This window comes from Xiphias gladius, chromosome 9, assembly GCF_016859285.1.
Source record: "Xiphias gladius isolate SHS-SW01 ecotype Sanya breed wild chromosome 9, ASM1685928v1, whole genome shotgun sequence".
NCBI classification, from domain to species: domain Eukaryota; kingdom Metazoa; phylum Chordata; class Actinopteri; order Istiophoriformes; family Xiphiidae; genus Xiphias; species Xiphias gladius.
Window position 1 is genome coordinate 33,958 of NC_053408.1, and position 22,005 is coordinate 55,962.

The 22,005-nt window shown below is 40.2% G+C and overlaps 1 protein-coding gene across 5 annotated transcripts in view; it reads left to right on the forward strand.

Moving 5' to 3' along the window:
• LOC120793907 (transcription elongation regulator 1-like protein) overlaps window positions 1–19,174 on the forward strand; it is a 37,192-nt gene extending 18,018 nt beyond the window's left edge. For 4 of the 5 annotated variants that reach the window (XM_040134345.1, XM_040134344.1, XM_040134347.1 and 1 more), the window contains 11 exons: window positions 9,176–9,318; window positions 10,417–10,485; window positions 10,571–10,649; window positions 12,801–12,886; window positions 13,749–13,855; window positions 15,145–15,293; window positions 15,456–15,549; window positions 15,682–15,784; window positions 15,902–15,991; window positions 16,151–16,269; window positions 18,493–19,174. In XM_040134345.1, coding sequence (XP_039990279.1) covers window positions 9,176–9,318; window positions 10,417–10,485; window positions 10,571–10,649; window positions 12,801–12,886; window positions 13,749–13,855; window positions 15,145–15,293; window positions 15,456–15,549; window positions 15,682–15,784; window positions 15,902–15,991; window positions 16,151–16,269; window positions 18,493–18,649 — 1,196 coding nt within the window. In that variant the 3' untranslated portion in view covers window positions 18,650–19,174. The remainder of the gene's footprint in view (window positions 1–9,175; window positions 9,319–10,416; window positions 10,486–10,570; window positions 10,650–12,800; window positions 12,887–13,748; window positions 13,856–15,144; window positions 15,294–15,455; window positions 15,550–15,681; window positions 15,785–15,901; window positions 15,992–16,150; window positions 16,270–18,492) is intronic. The other variant, XM_040134348.1, reaches the window with a different exon arrangement.
• The last annotated feature ends 2,831 nt before the right edge of the window (window positions 19,175–22,005 follow it).

The following is a 22,005-nucleotide window of genomic DNA, read 5'->3' on the forward strand; positions in this document are numbered from 1 at the left end:
AGTTTGTGTGTGTTTGATGAGGTAATGAGATCTGAATAAGGCTGATAAAGTCTCTCATACACACAGAAAGACACACATTTCAGTTCATTATCTGTGTTACTGATCAGTGGTCAGTTTAATGATGTGGATGAACAGCAGTATAATTGTTCGGTCCTGTGATGACTTGGAGCCGTAGGCCCTGCATCTGGACTGACCGGAGAAACCTGTCGAGACATTGGACCTGTGATTTTTTTTTTTTTTTTTTTTTTTTTTTTTTGGTTTAGAGCCAAAGACATCAGTGAAGTCCAGCCAGTGGCCAGCCAGGTCTCCACATCCCCGTTATTACCATCATAATCTCACTCAAGTTTCAAATTCCGACTCAACATAAAATGTGCTTTGCGCACCATGCTACAGCACTAAACATATGGATTTATTTATCAGAGCAGCTGTCAGTACATATTTGACTTCAGACGCTCGACTCAGTGCTCTGCCTCTTTAAGTGCAGTTCCAGCTGTTCCATCAACTCCTACAACTGTCCCACAGGTATCCTGAAGCAGGCCTGAAAGCAATATATATGATGTAACATAAAGAATATAACATACAGAATGATCTAAACATGCAGTACAAAATAAATGTAGTACTAAAGTATAATTAGTATTTATGTATTATTCATTTGTCCTACAGACATCCAGAAGCAGGTCTGAAACCAACCAACATCACGTTTTGATGTATGAGGTGCTTTAAATTGACCTCTGAAAAAAATAGTTTTTTGTTTATTTGACTCATTCCTGACGTGACAAACTTTTAATTAAGTTAAGACTTCAAAGTGTGTAACAGGCCAAATACATTTGACTCTTACCAATAACAGCATCCAAATGTGACTGAATGTGATCATGACTTCTACTGAAAATTCTAAACTAATGTTCTGTTTGGTGACTGAGTTACCCACAAGACAAAAAACTGGGTGTTGAGCTCGCTGGTGAAATTACTGTCATATGTAGATATAATATATGATTCATACATCATTTATTATATACATCATACACCAGTATATGTCAGATGTAGTCCTGCACTCCATCAGGTCTCGGTCCTTTCTCTTCATCACTGTAGTTGCTGTTGATGAGTATGTTACTTCTGACCGAACAGTTTCTCTCTGACCCCGATGCTCTAATTTGAACTTATTTCAGGTAAAGCCCAGATTCTCAGCAGGTAGAAAGTTAAAACAAAAGCACTTAAAGCTGCACTACACACCGACACACACACACACACACACACACACACATAGTTCTCCAGGGTGTAATTGGGTGTTTTCAGGAGGACAGCTCATAGCTCATCTTTACAGGGTTCAGCTATATACTGCAGAAACACAAAAACACACACTGTAACACACACAAGCACACACATAAGCGCGCACACATACATGTGTAATGGGCTGAGCTCAGTCTGTATTGACAACCAGCTGATTGATTGAGGAAGGTCAAATTGAGGTAATTGGCCACAGGAGCCATTAAGACACTGTGTGTGTGTGTGTGTGTGTGTGTGTGTGTGTGTGTGTGTGTGTGTGTGTGTGTGTGTGTGTGTGTGTGTGTGTATTTCTGGTATAAACACCAACCTTTTTGGAACCAATTGTCCTCACGGGGACCAAAGTCTGGTCCTAATGAGGCAAAACATAATTTCTGAGGTCCTGGTTAAGCTTAGGGGTAAAATGTGAATTGAGGTTAGATTAAGTTTAGGGTTAGGCATGAATAGGTTATGTTATGAAAGTCAATGCAATGTCCTGACAGGGATAGCTGCGCAAAATTGTGTGTGTGTGTGTTATAATAATATTTGACAGTTAATATGATTGCTCTAAATGAACTTAAACCGTTTTTTTTTAGATCACATCAAACTGAACTGAGATCAGTTCCTGAAGCTACAGACAAGCTGATTGTTTGAGATCATGACTGTACTAGGTCTTACAGACATCTTTTACAATTTATCTATGAAAATAGTTATTATTGTTATGGAGATTTAAATGAATGAAGTTATTATTATCATTATAATGGAGGTCAGATTTTTATGGTTGATGATAAACATGAAAACAAATCATCTTTAGTTATGAAATGTCTCTCTTCTCTTGTTCATCTGCATCTCTTTCCTGCCAATAATAAAAAATAAAAAAAACATGAATAAAACATGAGTGAAAAGGTAAAACTGCTGTCATTTTAAATTTTAAATCTTAAAAGAAATTTGAGAAATCCATTTCAGTTCTGAAGATCAAACATTGAAAGAAAAATAAAAAAAACTCAACATGAAGACATACTTCAAATTACAGAAATTGAAAAGTGACATTAATAAGTATTCACAATAAATACATTACTATACTTCAGACCATACAATTGAATTGTGCAAATACTTGTGCGAAACAAGTCCAGTACTACAACTGATGTGTGAACTGTTTCTATGGTTTAAGTATATGCTCTAGGTATAAATAATACACATAATAATATATTAAAGTATATAATGTTATTTATAATATATATGCAGTTTATGTACACTGTATACACACACAATTAATCAATATAATAGATTACTCTCCTCCTCTTCCTCCTTCTCCTCTCCTCTCTGCTCTTCTCCTTCTCTCTCCTCTGCTCCTCCTGTTATTTTTCTCTCGTAGTTCAGTTAAAAAGAAACATTTGTCATAAATTATCCTGACCGACTTCCTGTTTTTTAGAATAAAATTAGCAATCACCATCTGATTTTATAACACGAACACACACACACACAAACACATTTAGTGAATAATTTCATAGCAGGTTTGCTCGTTATAAAACCAGCCTGAATATCACTGATTAGACATGCTACACACACACACACACACACACACACACACACACACACACACTACAGTGTATTTTAGTTTATTAATAATTGAAGAGGTGAAGTTTGGGGGGAAAAGCTAATTTATGGCAAACTTTTCACCTCTCAACCTCCTCACCCATCAGACTACAAAATCCTTCTCTCTTCAGCCTCATTCATTTTCTCTTCATTCGTTTTTTCTCTCCCTTCGTCTTCCTCACTGTGTTTCCTCCTTATCCTCCTCACCCCTCCCCTCTTCATCTCCTTCTCCTCTTCTTCTTTTTCTTTTTCTTCTCTCATTGCTTCATCAGCTGTTTCCTTCCAGGTGTCTGGGGGACTGTTAGTGTGTGTGTGTGTGTGTGTGTGTGTGTGTGTGTGTGTGTGTGTGTGTGTGTGTGTGTGTGTGTGTGTGTGTTCAGCAGTAATGAACTAATTGGAGGTTTACCCTCGAGACTCTGATGTACTGACTTTGTGTGTGTGTGTGTGTGTGTGTGTGTGTGTGTGTGTGTGTGTGTGTGTGTGTGTGTGTGTGTGTGTGTGTGTGTGTGTGTGTGTGCGCGCGCCTGTATCATCTTGTGAGGACCAGACTTAACCCGCACTGTGGGGACCTAACTGGCAGTTAATAAAGGATTCAGACTTGATTTACATTCAGAGATAATTATCTTCATTTGAACCTGCAGCAAACTCTGTGTTTGAACGTTTATTTCAATGAAACAACATGAAGCTCTAATGAACAATAAATACAACAGACATGTTTATTTTGTGTTTTGTTTTTATTATGTCAGATGGACATGTATTTTAAATATTGTGCAAGCTTTGTATGTCTGTGCTTTTGCTTTGCATGTTTCAGTTAGTGTCTAACAATGCAGCGCAATGTGGTGTTATTTGGTCCGTATTTCTATCAACATAAATGTCTCTCACTTTATTGTTTTGCGTGTCTTGTATTATGAGACATTATAAATAGTACCAGGCAATGTAGTCCTGAACGATGCTGCTATTAATATACATTTCCTCCATTTTTCTTATTATTGTACTGCATGCTTATAAATGATTTTAATAAGTTTGTAATTTCAATCTTATATTCTTTTGTTAAGGTGACTCTGTAACAGCTGTTCCAAGAATACAGATGAATAATAGCCCCTTGGCTAACTCTGACGCATTTACAGCAATGTTTATTAATGTTCAATGTCCCTGTTTAACAAACAAACAAACAAAAACACAGCAGACATGATGCTGTGAGATAGAGAGGAGGAACACTGTGTAATTTCTGTGAGTGCTATCCGAAGGCAACTGGACTTGCTTGAAGTTCTTGAAGACGTTTCACCTCTCATCCGAAAGGCTTCTTCAGTTTTACCTGAGTCGTTGACCCACCCTGCCATCATGTGAGTCATTGAGGTCACATGAGTCCTGGGGCTCACTTGTCACTCTAACAGCCTTCAAGGTGTTAGCAACCATCATCACACCTTGACCCATGTGATCCTAACGACTCACATGATGACTGGGAGGGTCACCGATCATGTTACCTCAACGACTCAAAAGCGTTGCTGATCTCACCAAAGGATATATACCTGGAATTCCTCATTAGTCAGGTAGAACTGAAGAAGCCTTACGGATGAGAGGCGAAACGTCTTCAAGAACTTTAAGCAAGTCCAGTTGCCTTCACATAGAACTTACAGAATACCATGACCTCGATGACTGAGAATCTTCACAGACACAGTGTCATATATACAGAAATCTTTTTTCTTTACAGTTTTAGCTTTAAATCACAAACCCTGGAGATGTTTGGTGTTAGTATTCTCTGTCAGGACTGTTAGTCAGGTGGTTTCAGATACCCCCTTCAGGTCAGAAAGTAGGTGGGTTTTAAACTTCTCTCTTAGCTCCCTTTTCCTTTCTCCACACAACTATTTCTTTTTTTCTTTACCGGGATGGGTGTTCATATCAGGTAGAAACACATAATACCAATTAGTTATTTTTGAGGTTCTCTGCTGGAAAACAGTGTAATGCTCCCTACACGTTGGGACCGAGTTTCTACCCCCAAGTGAGGGAGTTTAAGTATCCCGGAGTCTTGTTCACAAGCGAGGGTAGGATGGAGTAGGAGATTGACAGCAGACGTTGTAAGCTTTTGATTTACCAGTCAATCTGATTTATGACCCTTGCCTGTGGTCATGAGCTTTGGGTAATGACTGAAAGAACGAGATCTGACATCGACTGGGAGCTCAGAGTAGAGCTGACGCTCCTTTGTGTCAAAAGGAACCAGTTGAGGTGGTTCAGGAATCTGATTAGGATAATACTTCCTGAGCCCTTCCATTGAGGTCTTCCAGGCATGTCCAACTCATAGGAGACCACAGGGTAGACCCAAAACACACTGGAGAGATTATTTATCTTTGATAAGATAGGATAAAATACCCAGCTTTAACTCTCTTGTGATTTCACCCTCAAATTTCTTTGTATGACAATATGCACTTATCCCGCAGGTGTCCTCAGTATGTTCCCATCATTTCACCTGTTTTTAAACGCCTGTCCTGTAGTTTGGACCAGTTGGATTTTCTGTTGTCTGGCTGGCTTAGTATAAACCTTGGTGGTCTCAGCAAATTCAGATTTAAATGTACAATTTTTTTTTTTAATTCTTTACAAACATATCAATTTGCAGAAGCTTTTATCCAAAGTGACTCATAATCAGTGCTTTTAAACTCAAAACAAGGAGTAGATGTCATCATGAAGTGGAAGTGCACCTCCCAAACAAACAAATTATTATATAAGAAGTGAAATGTTAGAAGTGTTAGCATTTGGTGTCTAAATGTAATGTGAAAGGTGTTTTTTTTTTTTTAGTTTTTTTTTTATCCTTAAGTGGAAGATGGTCAGAGACACTGTTGCTCTGACCTCAGTTCCGTCCTCCACTGTGGATCTAGAACAAAGTCTGACCCAGATGAGGGACCACAGGGTCTTTTAAGTAATGGGATGGCTAAACATCCAGAGGCAGAGGAGAGACAATGGTCACGTCAGGGTGTAAGGTTTGACCAGGGCTTGTAGGTAAGAAGGATCAGTTTCCTTCACTGCCCTGTAGACCAGCACCAGACTAAACTAGGTGAATATGCAGCAGGTAGCCAATGTAGTGAATTACTGGTAAATTAATTCAGGTTTAATTTGGGATTAACTCTAATCAAAGCCTGATATGGACAGAAGGATCAGTTTTTTTATGGTATTTCATTTGTTTTGATGCCTTTTGAGACCTGATCTCGACTTTCCAGTCGTCCAGATTAAAGGCCAAAATACGACTCAGTGTTTTCTGACCTTTGGTAAATAAATATTTACTACTCTCTGATTGGTTAGGTTAATGGTAATGTGATCAATGTGCCCCACCCCTGATTTAGGCTACAGGTTTTTAAAGTTTTCACTGTCACTTGGTTCGTTAGGAGCACTAAAGAACCAAGTGACATCAGTAACCTTGATAACAACCCCACACCGGTTAAACACCTGGGAATCCCCAACAGTCAGTCAGAACTCAAGAACCCTCTTGGATGAGAGGGGACACGTCTTCAATATCTACAACCAAGTCCAGTTGCCCTCGATTCAACCATTCTTGGATCATGTAACTGTGGAGACGATTAATTGGTGCTGATCATCACAGCTCAATGTTTCCATGACAACCCCTGGACTATTTTCTTGTCTAGTTTGTTGATCTGTAACATTTCATCCTCAATTTGACTTTAATTGAAAAGAGGAGGGGAGAGGGGGCTGGGAAGGGAGGGTGGGGGTGGTGTGATGGGGTGTGGTGGGAGTGGGGGTGGGGGTTAATAAAAAAAAAGTAAAAAGAAAGGATTAGAGGAGGAGGAGGAGGGATGAAGAAAGGAAGTCAGAAAATTAGATCAAGACACTTCAAACGAAGCAGAGCTACCTACTGCTGAGTGTGTGTGTGTGTGTGTGTGTGTGCGTGTGTGTGTGTGCGCGTGTGTGTTTGTGTGTGTGTGTGAGAGAGAACATCGGTGTGATTTTAGACAAAGCAGCTTCACACAAACACACACACAGTTAATCTCCATTCAGATGCAGATGAATCATCCTTTTTTAGCCTGAATGAAAACGAGCGAGAGACATTAACTCACCAGATGAAAATGAGAGCGAGAGAGAGGACGACAGGTACCTTCTTCTTTTCCCATGATGCTGTTTGGTCGACTCAAGTAGAATCTCTCTGGTTGTCACAGTAACAATGTACCTGTCAATCACTTGCTGTCAGGTGTGTGTGTGTGTGTCTATATATGTGTGTTTGTGTGAACATATGTGTGTTTGTGTGGAGATATCCTGATTTTTAATCCAAGAATACTGGATCCTACATTTTCCATAATGCACCAGGATAGAGGCTTCCTGCCTAATAAACAGCCATGTCTTTCCAACAGTTTGTGACTGTAAGATGACATCAAGTCTGATGACATCACTGTGACATCATTATGGTTATTTTTTAAACTATAGAAAAATTCTTGCAGAGACACACAAGACATTTTAGACAGAACTCTACAGAGACACAACAAGAGACATTATATGTCTGTTTGTTTCACTCTGCAGATTATGATTCTGTAGCCGTGTCTCGATTCAGTCTACGAAGGCGTGGCCTTCATAGCCATCGTAGACCATTAAGGCCGAACCAAAATGAGGTGGTCTGGTCCTCGGAGGATATCTTATTTCAATCAGCAGCTGTTGCTGCCTTTACCATTGAATCACGAAGCACCACTCCTGTCACCTAGCAACCTTGATAGCTGCAGTTGACAATCGGGGCACAGCTAAAGATGGAGCCAGAAATTTTAATTTAATTTTCTTTCTTTTGAGGAGATAGATATGCTTTGCTTAGTGGTGCTGGTGCGCGATGTATGTGAGGGTGAAAGAGGACCATGGCCAGGTAAAATAAATTGGTTAACTGTGTACTCCTAGCCAACAACAAAGTTAACATTAGCTATTTAATAACAGTTCGTTAATGTATGACTAATGTCAGTTCACTTTGACAATATAATTTAATTAAATTTTAAAATATTTAAAAATAATTTATAAATAAAATTATAATTTAAAATAACCAGTGGTGGAATGTAAGTAAGTTCATTGACTCATGTACTGTATTTATGTACAAATTTGAGGTACTTGTACTTTTACTTTAGTATTTCCATTTTATGCAACTTTATACTTCTATTCCACTACATCTGAAAGGCAAATAATGTACTTTTTGTTTCACGACATATGTCTGACAGCTTTAGTTACTGGTTACTTTTCAGATTACAGAGTCTGGGTGTTGGAATGCCTCTTTACCAACACCTCATCCATGAGGACAAACCAGGGCTAAGTTGCATCACTGGGTTTCAAACTCACACCTATTCCTGCCCCTGGACGCTTGCAATCCTAAGGCAGAGGAAATCAATTATGGAAGTCAACAACAGCGGCAGCAAAAAAAATTTCAGCAAAAGTGTGTTTATTAACTTGCATGATTAAAACAAATATCATTTCAATTTAAAATCACATGTACATACTTGTACTGTGTTTTTTGTTTTTAAATTGTCCTATTTTTTTTCGGCCTGCAAGAGAGTCACCCAGAACTGTCCTAATCAAAGAGAGAAAACAATAGAAAAGGGAAACACTTAAAAATAATGGTAACACAACATCACAGCTTCCATCCCTGTGACAGCACTACAAAAAACACAATAAAGAAAAAGGTATTGCCCCATCTACTGGTTGTCTTCTTATTATGGTCTTTGCATAGGATATGGACTAATTTAACTGCAACCTTAAGTACAAGAGGGCCAAATGGAGATACTACAAATGAGCTATTGTTGCTTTACCTCCAAGCTACAGTGGCTGATCATTTTCCCGACTCAGTTTTATAAATTCTACAGTCTTCTCGTTACTTCCTAAAATGAGGCAAAATGTTAGAGTAAGTTTTGCTTCACACCACCAAACAAAACCAGTTTAAGTAGCAAAATAAGCAAGTTAAAGTTAGCCATTTAATCAATCACAAAGTTTGTACTGGACTTTGAAAGTGATATTCAGTTGTCTGAAAACCAAATAGGGTTCACAATTTGTCTAAATTTGTTCACCTTGGTTTATTTATCGACATAGTATGAAGTATAAATGATCTATAAAATCAACACAATCTAAGAAAGAAGATGTAAGTCAACCTTTGAACCTCTTGAGTTTGAAAGTGAAGACTTTTGAAGGTTCTACTTGCAGCGAACACTGCATGAGCACAGAAGTGTTGGTGGATCAGCTGAAATGTAAACACTAGTATAGATGATGCAGTAGTTATCTGACTTTTTGCCTTATCATTAAATGTCAGAATCAAACAGGAATTATTAATAACTCAAATGATGATGTAATTGTGTAGGTGGGGCTTATGGTGAATGGGTGGGGCTTCACATACCAAGAGAGAAGGAGGCGTGGCCTCTTGTTCTGCCCAGTCAACGGCACAGAGGTTCGTGGCTACGACCAATCATCAGCCTGGAGAGAAGACTGTCTCCACCCAAACAGGTGAATTACATTCATTTGGCACATGCTTTTTTTTCAAAATGACGTAAAATAACAACTGGGAATTTATTGACTAAAATCATGTTCAGTGCTACAGCATAAGTGGTTCAAGGTTGTTGTTTTTTTGTAAACGAGACATAGGTAAGTTCTAGCAGGAGTTGTTGAGCTGTAGTGTGTACAGGTGTTTTTTATCCTGCAGTAGAGGATGGTCAGACTGCTTTCCTAACTTCAGTTCAGTCCGCCACTGTGGATCCTGAACAAAGAAGAGTCTGACTCAGATGAACAAGCACAGGGGTCCAGTGTGTGCAGTAGGAACGATCAGTTCTTTCACTGCCCTGTAGACCAGCAGTGAAGGGAACTGATCCTTCCTACTGCACACACTGGCACGAAAACTACACAAACAACTAAATAAGTTTCAGCTTGATCATGAAACTGCAGCAGGGAGTCAGTGTAGTGAACGGAGAAAAGGAGTGGTGTGGAGAAACTGAGGAAAGTTGAAAACCAGGTGGGCAGCAGCAATCTGGAGGTCTGAGGACAGACAGGAGGGAGGTGCAGTAGTTCAGGTGGGAGATGACAAACCTGGATGAACACCTGAGTTGCCTCCCTGGTAAGGAAGGTAAGAATCTTTCTGATGCTTTAAAGGACAAATCAACAGGAGCTTCTGCTGCCATGCTTACTGAGCTCTCCGGTTGGTTGTCTAGGATTACACCGAGGTTTCCTGCACTACCTCAGTGTTGACATGGTGTTGTCAGTGATGGACAGGTACCAACTCCCCTGGAGGAAAAAAAAGCTCAGTCTGGTCCAGGTGGAGATGTAGGTGGTGCCTTGACATCTGCCCTGATGTCAGCCAGGTGAACAGCGATGCCTCCATCTGAGAGTAAGATCGTGGGAAGAGAACAGCTGAGGAATATTAGCATAACAGTGGTAGGAGAGACAGGAGAGGAGCGAGGCAGATAGACAGGTCAATGCAGAGAGACGAAATGTTAGAAAGGTAGACCTGAGCTGTGAAACAAGTGTACTGACATGCGAGGCAGGATGACATGTCGTAGACACACTGATGTGAAAGCTGTCCTTCTCTCTCCCTCTCCTTCACTCCTACAGCAGTGTGTATTTGGGCCTGTCTCTTCCTCTCAGCTTTGCATTGACAGGTGTCCTGTCTTACCAGTCCAGGTGAGTCTGTTTGTCCGTGTTCCTGTCTCCCTCTCGCTCTGTCTGTTTAACTTACTTTAGTGCCTGCTTTCTCTCTATCTTTCAGTTGATGAAAGAAGTTCATCCCTCCGTCTTCCCCTTACGGCTTTCTTCCAGATTCACTCTGCTGACTGACTACCGACACAGTAAGACCTATCTGTCAGTCTGTCTGTCTGTCTGTCTGTCTGTCTGTCTGTCTCTGTCTGTCTGTCTGTCTCTCTGTGTGTTTGTATCTATCTTTCAAATTCAAATTCAAATTCAAATTCAAAGATCCTTTTTTTGACATGACTGTAGTCATGGTCACTCACTGTTCCTCAAAGTGTGACAGGAAAAGACATACTCTGCAGCTCTCTATGTGCTCTCCAAGAAGGATTGTTTGTTTAAACAGAAGTTTGTTTATGTTTGTCACGTGGTCGAATTGAGGATGTTTGTATTTGGATTTTGGGAAATATTTTGTTTGGATTAGCTGGAGTTTTGTGCATTCTATTAAAAGGTGCAGCTCTGTCTCAACTCTGTCTTTGTTACACAGCTGGCAGAACCGCTCCTCTTTGAGGGGCCATGATTTTTTGTATTGGCCTATCTCGATGGCCAGACTGTGCTCACTGAGTCTGTACTTGTCGAGGTGGTTCTGTGTTCAATGTCAGTCACTGTGGTCAGGTAATCTGCTACACTGTACTGTCTTTTTAGGGCCAGGTAGCACTGCATTTTGCTTTGTATTTTTGATTGAGTTCCAATGGAAGACATCATTTTGTTTCTGGTTTCAAACTGATTTGTTCTCAGATTGGTCCTGAGGCAGAACAGGGTTATAACGTGTTTGTGATCTAAGTGTCAGGACCAGATGAGTAAAGGGACTCTGCTCAGCTCTTGCTTATTATTCTTGTCGCTCTCTGTCTCTTTCTCTATCTGTCTGTCTCTCTCACTCTTTCTGTCTGTTTGTCCATCTGTCTATGGATGGTTTATGTTTATTTGTTGACTTGTCTCAGACATGAACACAGACTGAAACATTAAAAGGTCAACTTTGTTGCATTTCCAACTCAGTGTTTTTCCAGGTTGTTAGGGAGTACGACTGCATGAGTAAAAACAGTAGAAAAGAGCTGTATAAATCTTGTGTCTCAAGAGGGAGCTGTGTGAAGTCCGATAAATATCCTCAGATGATGTTACCTGAGTCAGCGTGGGTTGGGAGTGAAGACCAAAAGTTTGAAAAGTAAACAAAATCTGGGGGTGTGGAGGTAGAAAGAATTAGCTTACCTTAACTCTGTAGCCCTCTCTTATCTCTGCTGCAGGCAGGCTCCAGGATAAATTAGCACCTACTAGCATAACACACCTCAATTTCCAAATCTCATGTCAGAGGTCCAGGTGCACTGTGGATAATATAGGCACCAGGTTTATTACAGGAAAGAAAAATGTATGGATAAAAAAGACGATATTTCTGGGTCCGCTGCATCGATTTTTAGACAAGGTGAGTCTGATAATGTTATAGGAGTGTGTGATTATAAATCTTCACAGTTAAAGCTCACTGGCTTTATTGCAGATATGTTGATGATAAACTCATCCGCACTCAGTTATTAGAAACAGACATGTTAATTTAAATATTGACTCTTGAATGGTCAGTTTGCAGGGATGGGTATGTTTAAGGTTATGTTAGGGTTAGGCTTACATTAGTCTGCAGAGTTAAAGAAAGTCTGATCTGACTTCATGATTTTGTCACTGATGGTTTCTGACTTCATGGTCACATGATCACGTGTCTGCTGTCACTACGTCAGAAAGGATCAAAGTTAGCCAGAAGAATCCTGTTCATCTGTTTTATGAGTTTATTTTTAATCAGCTCAAGATTTTTATTCTCACAGTCAAACTCAGAGAAACGTGGTTATCGAAACAGATAAAACACATACTTTAGAAAAGAGGATTTTGTTGATTTGAATGTTTTCCTCAGAGTTGGTGTGTTAATGTGGATCAACAGGATGTTTGTGATTAAAACACAGACCAAACCTGATTTGCTCCAGAAATATTTCACACCGAGATCTGTTCATTTCAATAGACTCAGTGTGATCAGAGATAACAAAAACTACACTCTGATCTGTTTTACAATTAAAGTCTGGTCAACTTTTAACATGTGAATTCAAACCGTTGAGCAAGTTGGCGTGATGGGCAATAATATAAATGGAATAACATGAATGTAATGATATAAATGTATAGTTGTCATTAATAACTGGTGTAAGTTTGTTTTTTTTATTGTGTCTCTTCAGACTGTTTTTTTCTCTCAGTTTAAATACAGTTTTATTCTCTTTATCTGTCAGAGAAGCAAGGGATGGATGGAGGTAAAGTTTCTTATGGAGGAGCGTTACTGCTGAGGTCGAAGACAACGATGGATGACAATGAACAGGTGAGTCCTCACATCCAGCCACGGGTTATTAGACAATGGGTCCCTGTGGCCCCTGGGGGCGCAAGGCCCATGTGACAGACACACATCAGTCATCGTTGGTCAGTAAAAATACCAACACAATAGTATAAAAATAGAAAATACTCATTTGCAAGTAAAAATCCCTGCATTCAAATTTCAAATAATTTTACTGTTGTAGCTGCTCAAGGTGGAGCTGGTTTTTACTATTTTAAATACAGTTAGCAAGTTTGGTCTGGTGGTTCCCAACCTAGGGGTCAGGCCCCAACAAAGAGCCACCAGATAAATCGGGGGGGTTTTAAGATGATTCATAGGAGAGGAAAGAAGAACTGCACTTAAGTATAGTACTGCAGTAAATGCACTTAGTTACTAAAGCACACTGTACTAAATATTACAGAGAGCCTGAGATGCAGGTGTCAAAATGATTTAAATGTATTTACTAATGTGACTATATATTGATGAAATCATCCTGTGGCCTCAGTTTGCAGAGCAGCAGGGATATGAAGGAAAACAACTGAACACATATGTGATTAGATTTAATTGGCAGATAATCAATATTAAATCACTCTGATTTTGATCAGTTTATCTCAACCTTTAACTGAACTCTGCCCAACAATAAATGTTTATATCCACTTCAAACTGAGGCTCTGGAGCAGGGCCCCTGACCCCTGTGGCCTCTGGGCCTGTTCAGTAATCCATCCATGATCACATCATTAGCAGGTTATCGATCTCTGATCAGTCTGTTAAACTGTGATGATGATTCCCTGTTGATTATTAAATGTCTGTCTGTGTGTGTGTGTGTGTGTGTGTGTGTGTGTGTGTGTGTGTGTGTGTGTGTGTGTTGCAGTGTGTTGGTGTTGACAGAAAAGACAAGGACGAGGAGGAAGAGAAATGTAAGGGAGGAAGGAAAGACAAACGTCCTGTTGCCTCCACTCCTGTCCCGGGGTCGCCATGGTAACTGCTCCTTTGAGAGACAAACACACACACACATGCACACACACAAACATGCACAAACACACATACACTGTACAGTTCATTGTTAGTAATCAGTGTTCATTTTTATTTTTTTTTATTTTTGGTCTAAAAACTTAAAAACGTTCATCATCTGAACGTATCTGGGGGTTTCTGATGTGACTAATGTGACTCTGATGTGACTTTAACGTGCAGCAGTGAAGTTTAACCAGCTTCCTTCAGTTTTACAATGAAAAGTGTGGTTGGTTGTTTGTGTTTAAATATGTCAGAGTGTAAACAGAAACTCTGAAGAAACGGTCTTTACGGGCTCTGTCTATCTGTCTCTCTGTTTATCTGTCTATTTATCATTTTGAATGTCTGTCTGTCTCTCTGTTTGTCTGTCTGTTTGTCTGACTATCTGTCTATCTCTTTGTTTCTGTCTCTCTGTCTCTCTGTTTATAATCAGTCACAGCTGGGTACTGCTCAAAATGCTTACCCATTTTACCCACCATTCTTTGGGAGTGGTCTTATACTACATGTAGGCCTTTGTAAGTCTGTGGTCTTGTCTATTGTAGTCTGTTCTTGATTGTTCTTGTGAAACATAATCAGTCACAGCTCAACCTTTGTTCAAATTCCTATTCCAAATTTAGACAATTTCAGCCCAAATGAGCTGAAATGGAGGGAGAACTTTGTGGACCTCCTGAACTGGACTGACTCGTTTCCCATAGAGGAGGCAGAGCTGGAAGAGTCAGGAAGACACTCTTCTCTGTCAGAGATATCTGAGGGTTAAAAAGTTCTGCAGTGACACCAGGTGTGGATAAGAATCACTCTGACCTACTGAAAGCTCAGGACTTTGTTGGGGTGTCTTGGTTGACTCCTAGTGTCTCATGGAGGTCAGGGACAGTAGCGTTGACTGGCAGATTGGGGTTGTGGTTTATGTTTTTAAAACAGATGACCAGAGGGTGAGTTCCAACTATCAGGGTCTGTCACTGCTCAGCTGCCCTGGGAAAACTTCTGTCAAGTCACTGAAAGCAGACTCTGGCTAATTGTTGAACCTCAGATTCAGGAGGACTCATGTGGATTCTGTCCTGGTCCTGGATCAGTGGGCCAGCTATTTACACCTCCTGGGATCCTGGTGGGATCGTCTGAGTTTGTCTATACAGTCAACGTGTGCTTTGTAGTTTATGGTTGCATAGGAGTCTGGCGTACCAGATTTGCGCAGTGTCAATAATGTGTGTGGTTCTCTGTGTGTGTGTGTGTGTGTGTGTGTGTGTGTGTGTGTGTGTGTTCAGGTGTGTGGTGTGGACCGGAGACGACCAGGTCTTCTTCTTCAATCCCACAATGCATCTGTCTGTTTGGGAGAGACCAGGGGAACTGAGTGGCCGAGACATCAGCCACATCATTGAAGACCCACCCCACAAGAGGAAGAAGACACATGTTGGTCTGTCACCTCACCTTTCCGTTCCTTTACATGTCTTTCATCTCACCTGTCTATTACTTTACCTGACATCTCACCTCTCTATCAGTACATCAAAACCAAATTGACAGAGATAATAATAACAATAATAATAATCATCTCAAAGAACTCTTCTCTTTCTGACAGACAGGAGCTCCAGCTGTCAGTCACGCTGTCTCCATTGTAACGATGAAGATGAAGATGAAGATGACGAACATAAACACAACTCCAAGAGGAACAGGTGACTCTGACCGAGCTAATTAGAGAGCATCTCACTTGCTAATGTCATCATTACAAAGTCATGTGATTGGTCACATCAAGGTTCAAGGTTTTCTCAGGCGCTCCATAAAACTGGCTCTCTCTCTGTCTGTAGAATAGAGGAGCCTATGTCTCTCGTCCCTCGTCCAGGAGAAGTTCAGCTCCTCCCATTGGAGTTGCGTATCGCTCATTTTAGAGAAATGATGCTGGAGCGAGGGGTATCTCTCTCACACACATGCGCATATATACACACACACACACACACACCATACTGTGCAAAAGTTTGGGCATCCTACTAAGTCAGTACTTAGTAATCCGCTTTGTTTTGATCTCAGGTGTCGGCGTTCTCCACCTGGGAGAAGGAGCTCCATAAGATGGTGTTTGACCCCCGATACCTGCTGCTGACCTCAGATCAGAGGAAACAGGTTCAGTTCTGTTTAAAGTAGATTAATTTTAACTGTTCTGATGTACACTGGCGTCGACTGTCGTCTCTTAGCTACCAGCAGCAGGTATTTTTATTCTCACAGGATAATGATGTTATACCTTTATGATGTCACTGTTATACCACTGTTATGCATGTGCAGGTGTTTGATCAGTTTGTGAAGAGCAGGGTGAAGGACGAGTACAAAGAGAATAAGAGCAAATTGCAGAAAGCCCGAGAAGAGTTCAGACAGCTTCTGGAGGAGGCGAAGATCACTAACAGGTATCACTCATTCGTTATTCACTACATCACTCTTAATTATTCAGCTGTGTTCTTATAAAATCTGGATCTGACCTGAGTCTAACTCTTCACCTGGACCAGCAGGGTATTTATCTACTGTGCAAGAAAAGTAGGTTTATCATTTATTCACTTTGGGTGATGCTCCTATGGAAGTTCCCAGGTGTCTTCTACGGGCTTTAGACAGGTGTTTTATGAGTCCAGGTGGGCCTACCTATATAAATAATCCAAACTATGCCTGTCTGAGCTTCAATTTCTGGCCAGTACATGGGTAGCGCTTGAACATCATTTCTATCCTACTGGATGATGTGTTTGGGTGGAAGTAAAGATAACCAATTAGGACTAAGTTGTTTTTCTCAAGAAGATTGTATAAAGAAGATTTTAACACTCTTTCTATTGAGAGAGACTCTCCTTTGACTTCTTGTGATAAGGTTTGTTTGTCTCCTATATTGTAACTTACAATATATTTCACTTTAATCCTATCAATCTTTTGTGTGTTTAATTGGGTTCAGAGTCTTTTGTAGAAAATCTTCCACAACACTACCTGTAAAATCACTGAGCTGACAGCTTGGTAGAAAGTTTTTATTCTCAGCAGACTGACAGATACTATACATGTAGAGAATGAAGCTGCAGTCTGAACATCAGAGATTCAAATCATCAGTGAATTAGTTTCAGTTAGAAGAAAATATTGAATATAAATCTAATTTTGAGGAGAGTCAAAGTCAAAGTGAGGACTTCAGGACGGGGTTTTACCAGTTCTTCATAAATCCATCACCCATTTTTTAATGAGTAAAATCCTTTATTAGCGCTTAATAACTACTAGTTAGTTTAAAACCAGTGATTTAATGAATCAGGTTCCACCATAAGTATTGTAAGTTCAATAACATTTTAATTGTCTACAAGTATTACCTGTCTGTCTGTAATCCTCCTGATCTGCTCACACCTGAATCAGTTAGGAATATCCACATCTTCACAAAAATCATTGGGTGGAGTCTATCACGTTTTATCTGCTGTAGGTGAAACAGCTTCAGAATTCTTAATATGAATTCCTGCACCTGTTTTATTATGTTCCTTATAAGATTAACAATATTTCTTGATGTGATTTTCTCACTAAACCAATGCGTAGAGTGTGTTTGCAATTTTTGCCAATAAAACCACAGCATTAGAGTCAGACTTTATTACATTTTTACGCAAAAAAACTTTGATAGGCCCTTGGACACATAGTAAATCAAATCTCAACAGCAACACGATGTTATATCAGCAAAACAATATGACAGTATAAAAATTGCAGAGTTAGGAAGAAATCAAGATAACTACACTAACAACACAGTCCTCACTCATGACAAAACCATACCTTTTACATGCTGCTGTTGCTTGAAAGCTGGAAATTAAATTTGTTTCTTCCATGCTAGAGAGATTGTCTGAATCCGATCCAATCCTTCTGTAACACCAGATAAACAGACCTACAGACAAATTACTACAGGAGGCTCCACAGAATATAGAAAACTCACATTGCTTGCAATAATAACGATGCATGTGATGTGCACCCCCTTGGCGACAATCCCAGTCTGTTTTCAATCAGTTCTACTCCACATGTTCAGTTGGCTATCAGCTAAGAACTAGCTTTGAGGTGCAACCAGTTTTACCTTAATGATGATAAAACACTTAGTAAACACTGACATAAGAAATAGCCTGAAGTTTAGGTTATAAAGCTGTGACCAACTCCTGGACTCTGATGTGTGTCCCGTGGCAGTTAATTTTAACACCTGATTTAGACTGTAGTCTTTTTGCAAAATATGTTTTTTAGATTTAGTCAGACATTTTTTCGTACTTTTTATTTTATTTTTTCATGTACTTGTATCCCCGCCTTTCCCAATCTATTGAGTTTTTAATTTTTATAAATACATAGTTACTGATTTTTACTCAACACACCATCAACAATGAGAACTTAGCCAACTTCACCTCAAACAAAAACAAGTCTCTCTGACTTCTGTTTCATTGTAGTTACTGTAGTTTGTAGTTTGGTCACATTGAGATTCAAGTTTACATTCTGTCCTGATGTTATCCTGAGTTACTATGCAAACACTCATTCAGATAAAATAAACTGCCCTGTTTGACAGAATGAGAAGCAACTGAGTTTCTCCTCTGATTATCTCAATCATGATCGTTTAGGAGGATTTTCAATTTTGTCTTTACTTTTCTCTGCAGATCAACTTTTAGGGATTTCTGCACTCGTTTCCGTGGTGACCAGCGGTTCAACGCCCTCAACAGGAAGAAGGAACAGGAAGTCCTCTTTAACCATTACATCACCTTCTTAAAGAAACGAGACAAGGAGAACAGAGCCAGACTGAAGAAGATGAGATGAGAACAATGCTGTTCTACAAACTGAACCTTACAGAACCATCTAGAACCTCTGTAGAACTCATACAGGACCTTCCGAAACCTTCTAAGACAACTGAGCAGATCCTATGTTGGCTCACATTGATGGATCCTGGTTTCAGACTCTGCTGGTTCTGTTGGAGAGATCAGACCAAAACCAGGGAGACCAGACTGGGACTAGCGATCAAACTGAGTCTGAGTGGTTCTGACTTTCTGGATGTTGTTTTATAGATTTCCCATCAAAGGAGGAGGACCAACAGCATCAGACTGATTTCTGTTACGGACTGAACTCATGTGGACCTACTGAACTGGTCCAGAACTGGATAAAATCTTACCAAGATATTAAAAGAACTCAGCCAAGTTAAACGGGAACAAACTGGAATTCAAAAAGAATCGGAGCACAAAAAAGATATGTCTGTCTGACTGTTCATCTATCTATCTGTCTGTCTGTCTAACTGTTCCTCTGTCTGTTTGTCTGTCTGACTGTTGACCTTTTTGTCTGTCTGACTGTTCATTTGTCTGACTGTTCATCTATCTCTCTGTCTGTCTGTCTGTTCATCTATCTGTCTGTATGACAGTTCATCTGTCTGTCTGTTCATCTATCTGTCTGTCTGACAGTTGATCTATCTGTCTGTGTCTGTCTGTCTGTCTGACTGTTCATCTGTCTATCGGTCTTTCTGATTGTTCATTTGTCTGACTGTTCATCTATCTGTCTGTCTGACAGTTCATCTATCTGTCTGTCTGACAGTTCATCTATCTGTCTGTCTGTCTAACTGTTCCTCTGTCTGTTTGTCTGTCTGACTGTTGACCTTTTTGTCTGTCTGACTGTTCATTTGTCTGACTGTTCATCTATCTCTCTGTCTGTCTGTCTGTTCATCTATCTGTCTGTATGACAGTTCATCTGTCTGTCTGTTCATCTGTCTGTCTGTCTGTCTGACTGTTCATCTAAATGTTCATCTATCTGTCCGTCTGTCTGTTCATCTATCTGTCTGTCTGACAGTTGATCTATCTGTCTGTCTGTCCGTCTGTCTGTTCATCTATCTGTCTGTCTGACAGTTGATCTATCTGTCTGTTCATCTATCTCTCTGTCTGTCTGTCTGTTCATCTATCTGTCTGTATGACAGTTTGTCTGTCTGTCTGTTCATCTATCTGTCTGTCTGTCTGACTGTTCATCTAAATGTTCATCTATCTGTCCGTCTGTCTGTTCATCTATCTGTCTGTCTGACAGTTGATCTATCTGTCTGTCTGTCTGTCTGACTGTTCATCTGTCTATCGGTCTTTCTGATTGTTCATTTGTCTGACTGTTCATCTATCTGTCTGTCTGACAGTTCATCTATCTGTCTGTCTGACAGTTCATCTATCTGTCTGACTGTTCATCTATCTGTCTGTCTGTTCATCTATCTGTCTGTCTGTCTGACTGTTCATCTATCTGTCTGTTCATCTATCTGTCTGTCTGTCTGACTGTTCATCTGTCTGTCTGACAGTTCATCTATCTGTCTGTCTGTTCATCTATCTGTCTGTCTGACTGTTCATAAGTGTGGCTAAAGGTTTTCAGTCAGACCAGGTTGCGCAGGGGATTTTGCTCCACTGGTTTCTGGGGCCTCCGCCGCCTCACCTGGGCTGTAGCGTCAGGTGAGTCCTCAGATTAGTTGTGGTTGTAGAGTCAGAGTCCAAAAACAGCCTCATCTTTGTTGGTCATTTTACCATCTACAGTGAAGAACCCAGAAAATTCAACACACTTCTTCTCAGAGGCTTCAGTGTCCTCGTTATCTGATCAGTACTGTCATCCTCCATTTTTATTGATCAGCTTAGTTCATTTGTAGATGAATAGAGCAGCAATAGTTCAAGCAGATTTTATGAATTTTAAGAGCAACCTCTGCGGGACCACAATGTAAACTACTTCAAACACTCTGTTGAGATTATAGACAGTAATGTTTGATTTCAAACAAGTCAGTAGAGTTTAAATCTTTTTTTTTCCACATGTGAAAGAGAATTTGAATAGAAAAGGGAAAGGCCTAGTTGTTACAGATGGTTACTGAGCAGAAATAACATTACCAGCATAACCAAGCCTCTCCACTCTGACAGATTAATGACTGCTGCAGAAAAAAGGAACACACCACAATACTTCAATAGATGTTAATATACTGAGTCAAAAATATCCTACAGTCTTAAAAACTGTAGAATGGCAAATAACTCCACATTCCTAAAACCACCAAATCCCCACAAAATAATCAAAGGTAAACTGACGCTCATTAAGATCACCTGAGAGCCGGTAAGGGTCATTAAGGTCAATGGAAGCTTGTTAAGGTAAGCTGAGTGTCATTAAGGTTCTTTAGGGTCACCTGGCAGTCTTATGAGAGCCATTAGTGTCACATGTTCATTGGATATTGCTGGTCCTCAGGGGATGATCTGATTTTCCCAACCAGGAGAGGGCTGACCCCACTCCACTGAACAGACTAAACCAGATTCACCTCCTTTGCATCTAATGTGTTTTATGACCGTCTTTGTTATCAGGATTCTGCTGTAACCAAACAAAGACAGATTCCTGATGTGATGTAAGCCCCGCACCCCTCCCTTGTCAGCACTGCGGTGAAATGTGACTGGACAGATTTTGTGTCCTGATGTTCTGATTGGTTGCTCTTAGTGTCCCGACTTCTCATTGGATGGTGTCTGTGTGTTGAAATGATCTTTGTGTTCTAACGTTTCATTGGCTGTTTTTCATGACGTGTTTTAAATTAAACTGTTAATGAAATACAAGTGTTGTTGTTTACAGGTGACAAGTGCAAGTCCTGTCTAATGATTACCCTCCAGAGACAACCTGCATGGCGAGAGTCACATGACACAGGTGTCGGCAGAAACACATACAAGTATAGACAGTCTGGGGGGAACACACCTCTCTCTCACTCTCTCTCTCTCTCTAATGAGAGTAGTTCACCACCCGTTGCTCTTTGTCTGTTGCCATGACAATCAGATCATGACAGAGGAAAACAATAATGGGTTGTTAGACAGCATACACACAAACACACACACACACAAACACACACACACACAGTGTTTGGATGTCTACTGTGTGTGTGTGAGGACGTGCTTGTTCAACAAATGTTTCAGAGGAAAGTTTGTTCGTAAAGACGACAGTCTGTCTGTCTGTCTGTTTTCTGTCTCTTGTCTTTCTGTCTGTTTTTTTCCTGTCTCTCTCTGTCAGTCTGTTTCCTGTCTGTCTGACCAAACGAAGGTGTTTGCACCAATGGTAAATGGACTGCACTTATATAGCGCTTTCCTAGTCTTATCGACCACTCAAAGCACTTTACAGTACTGCCACATTCACCCATTCAAACACACATT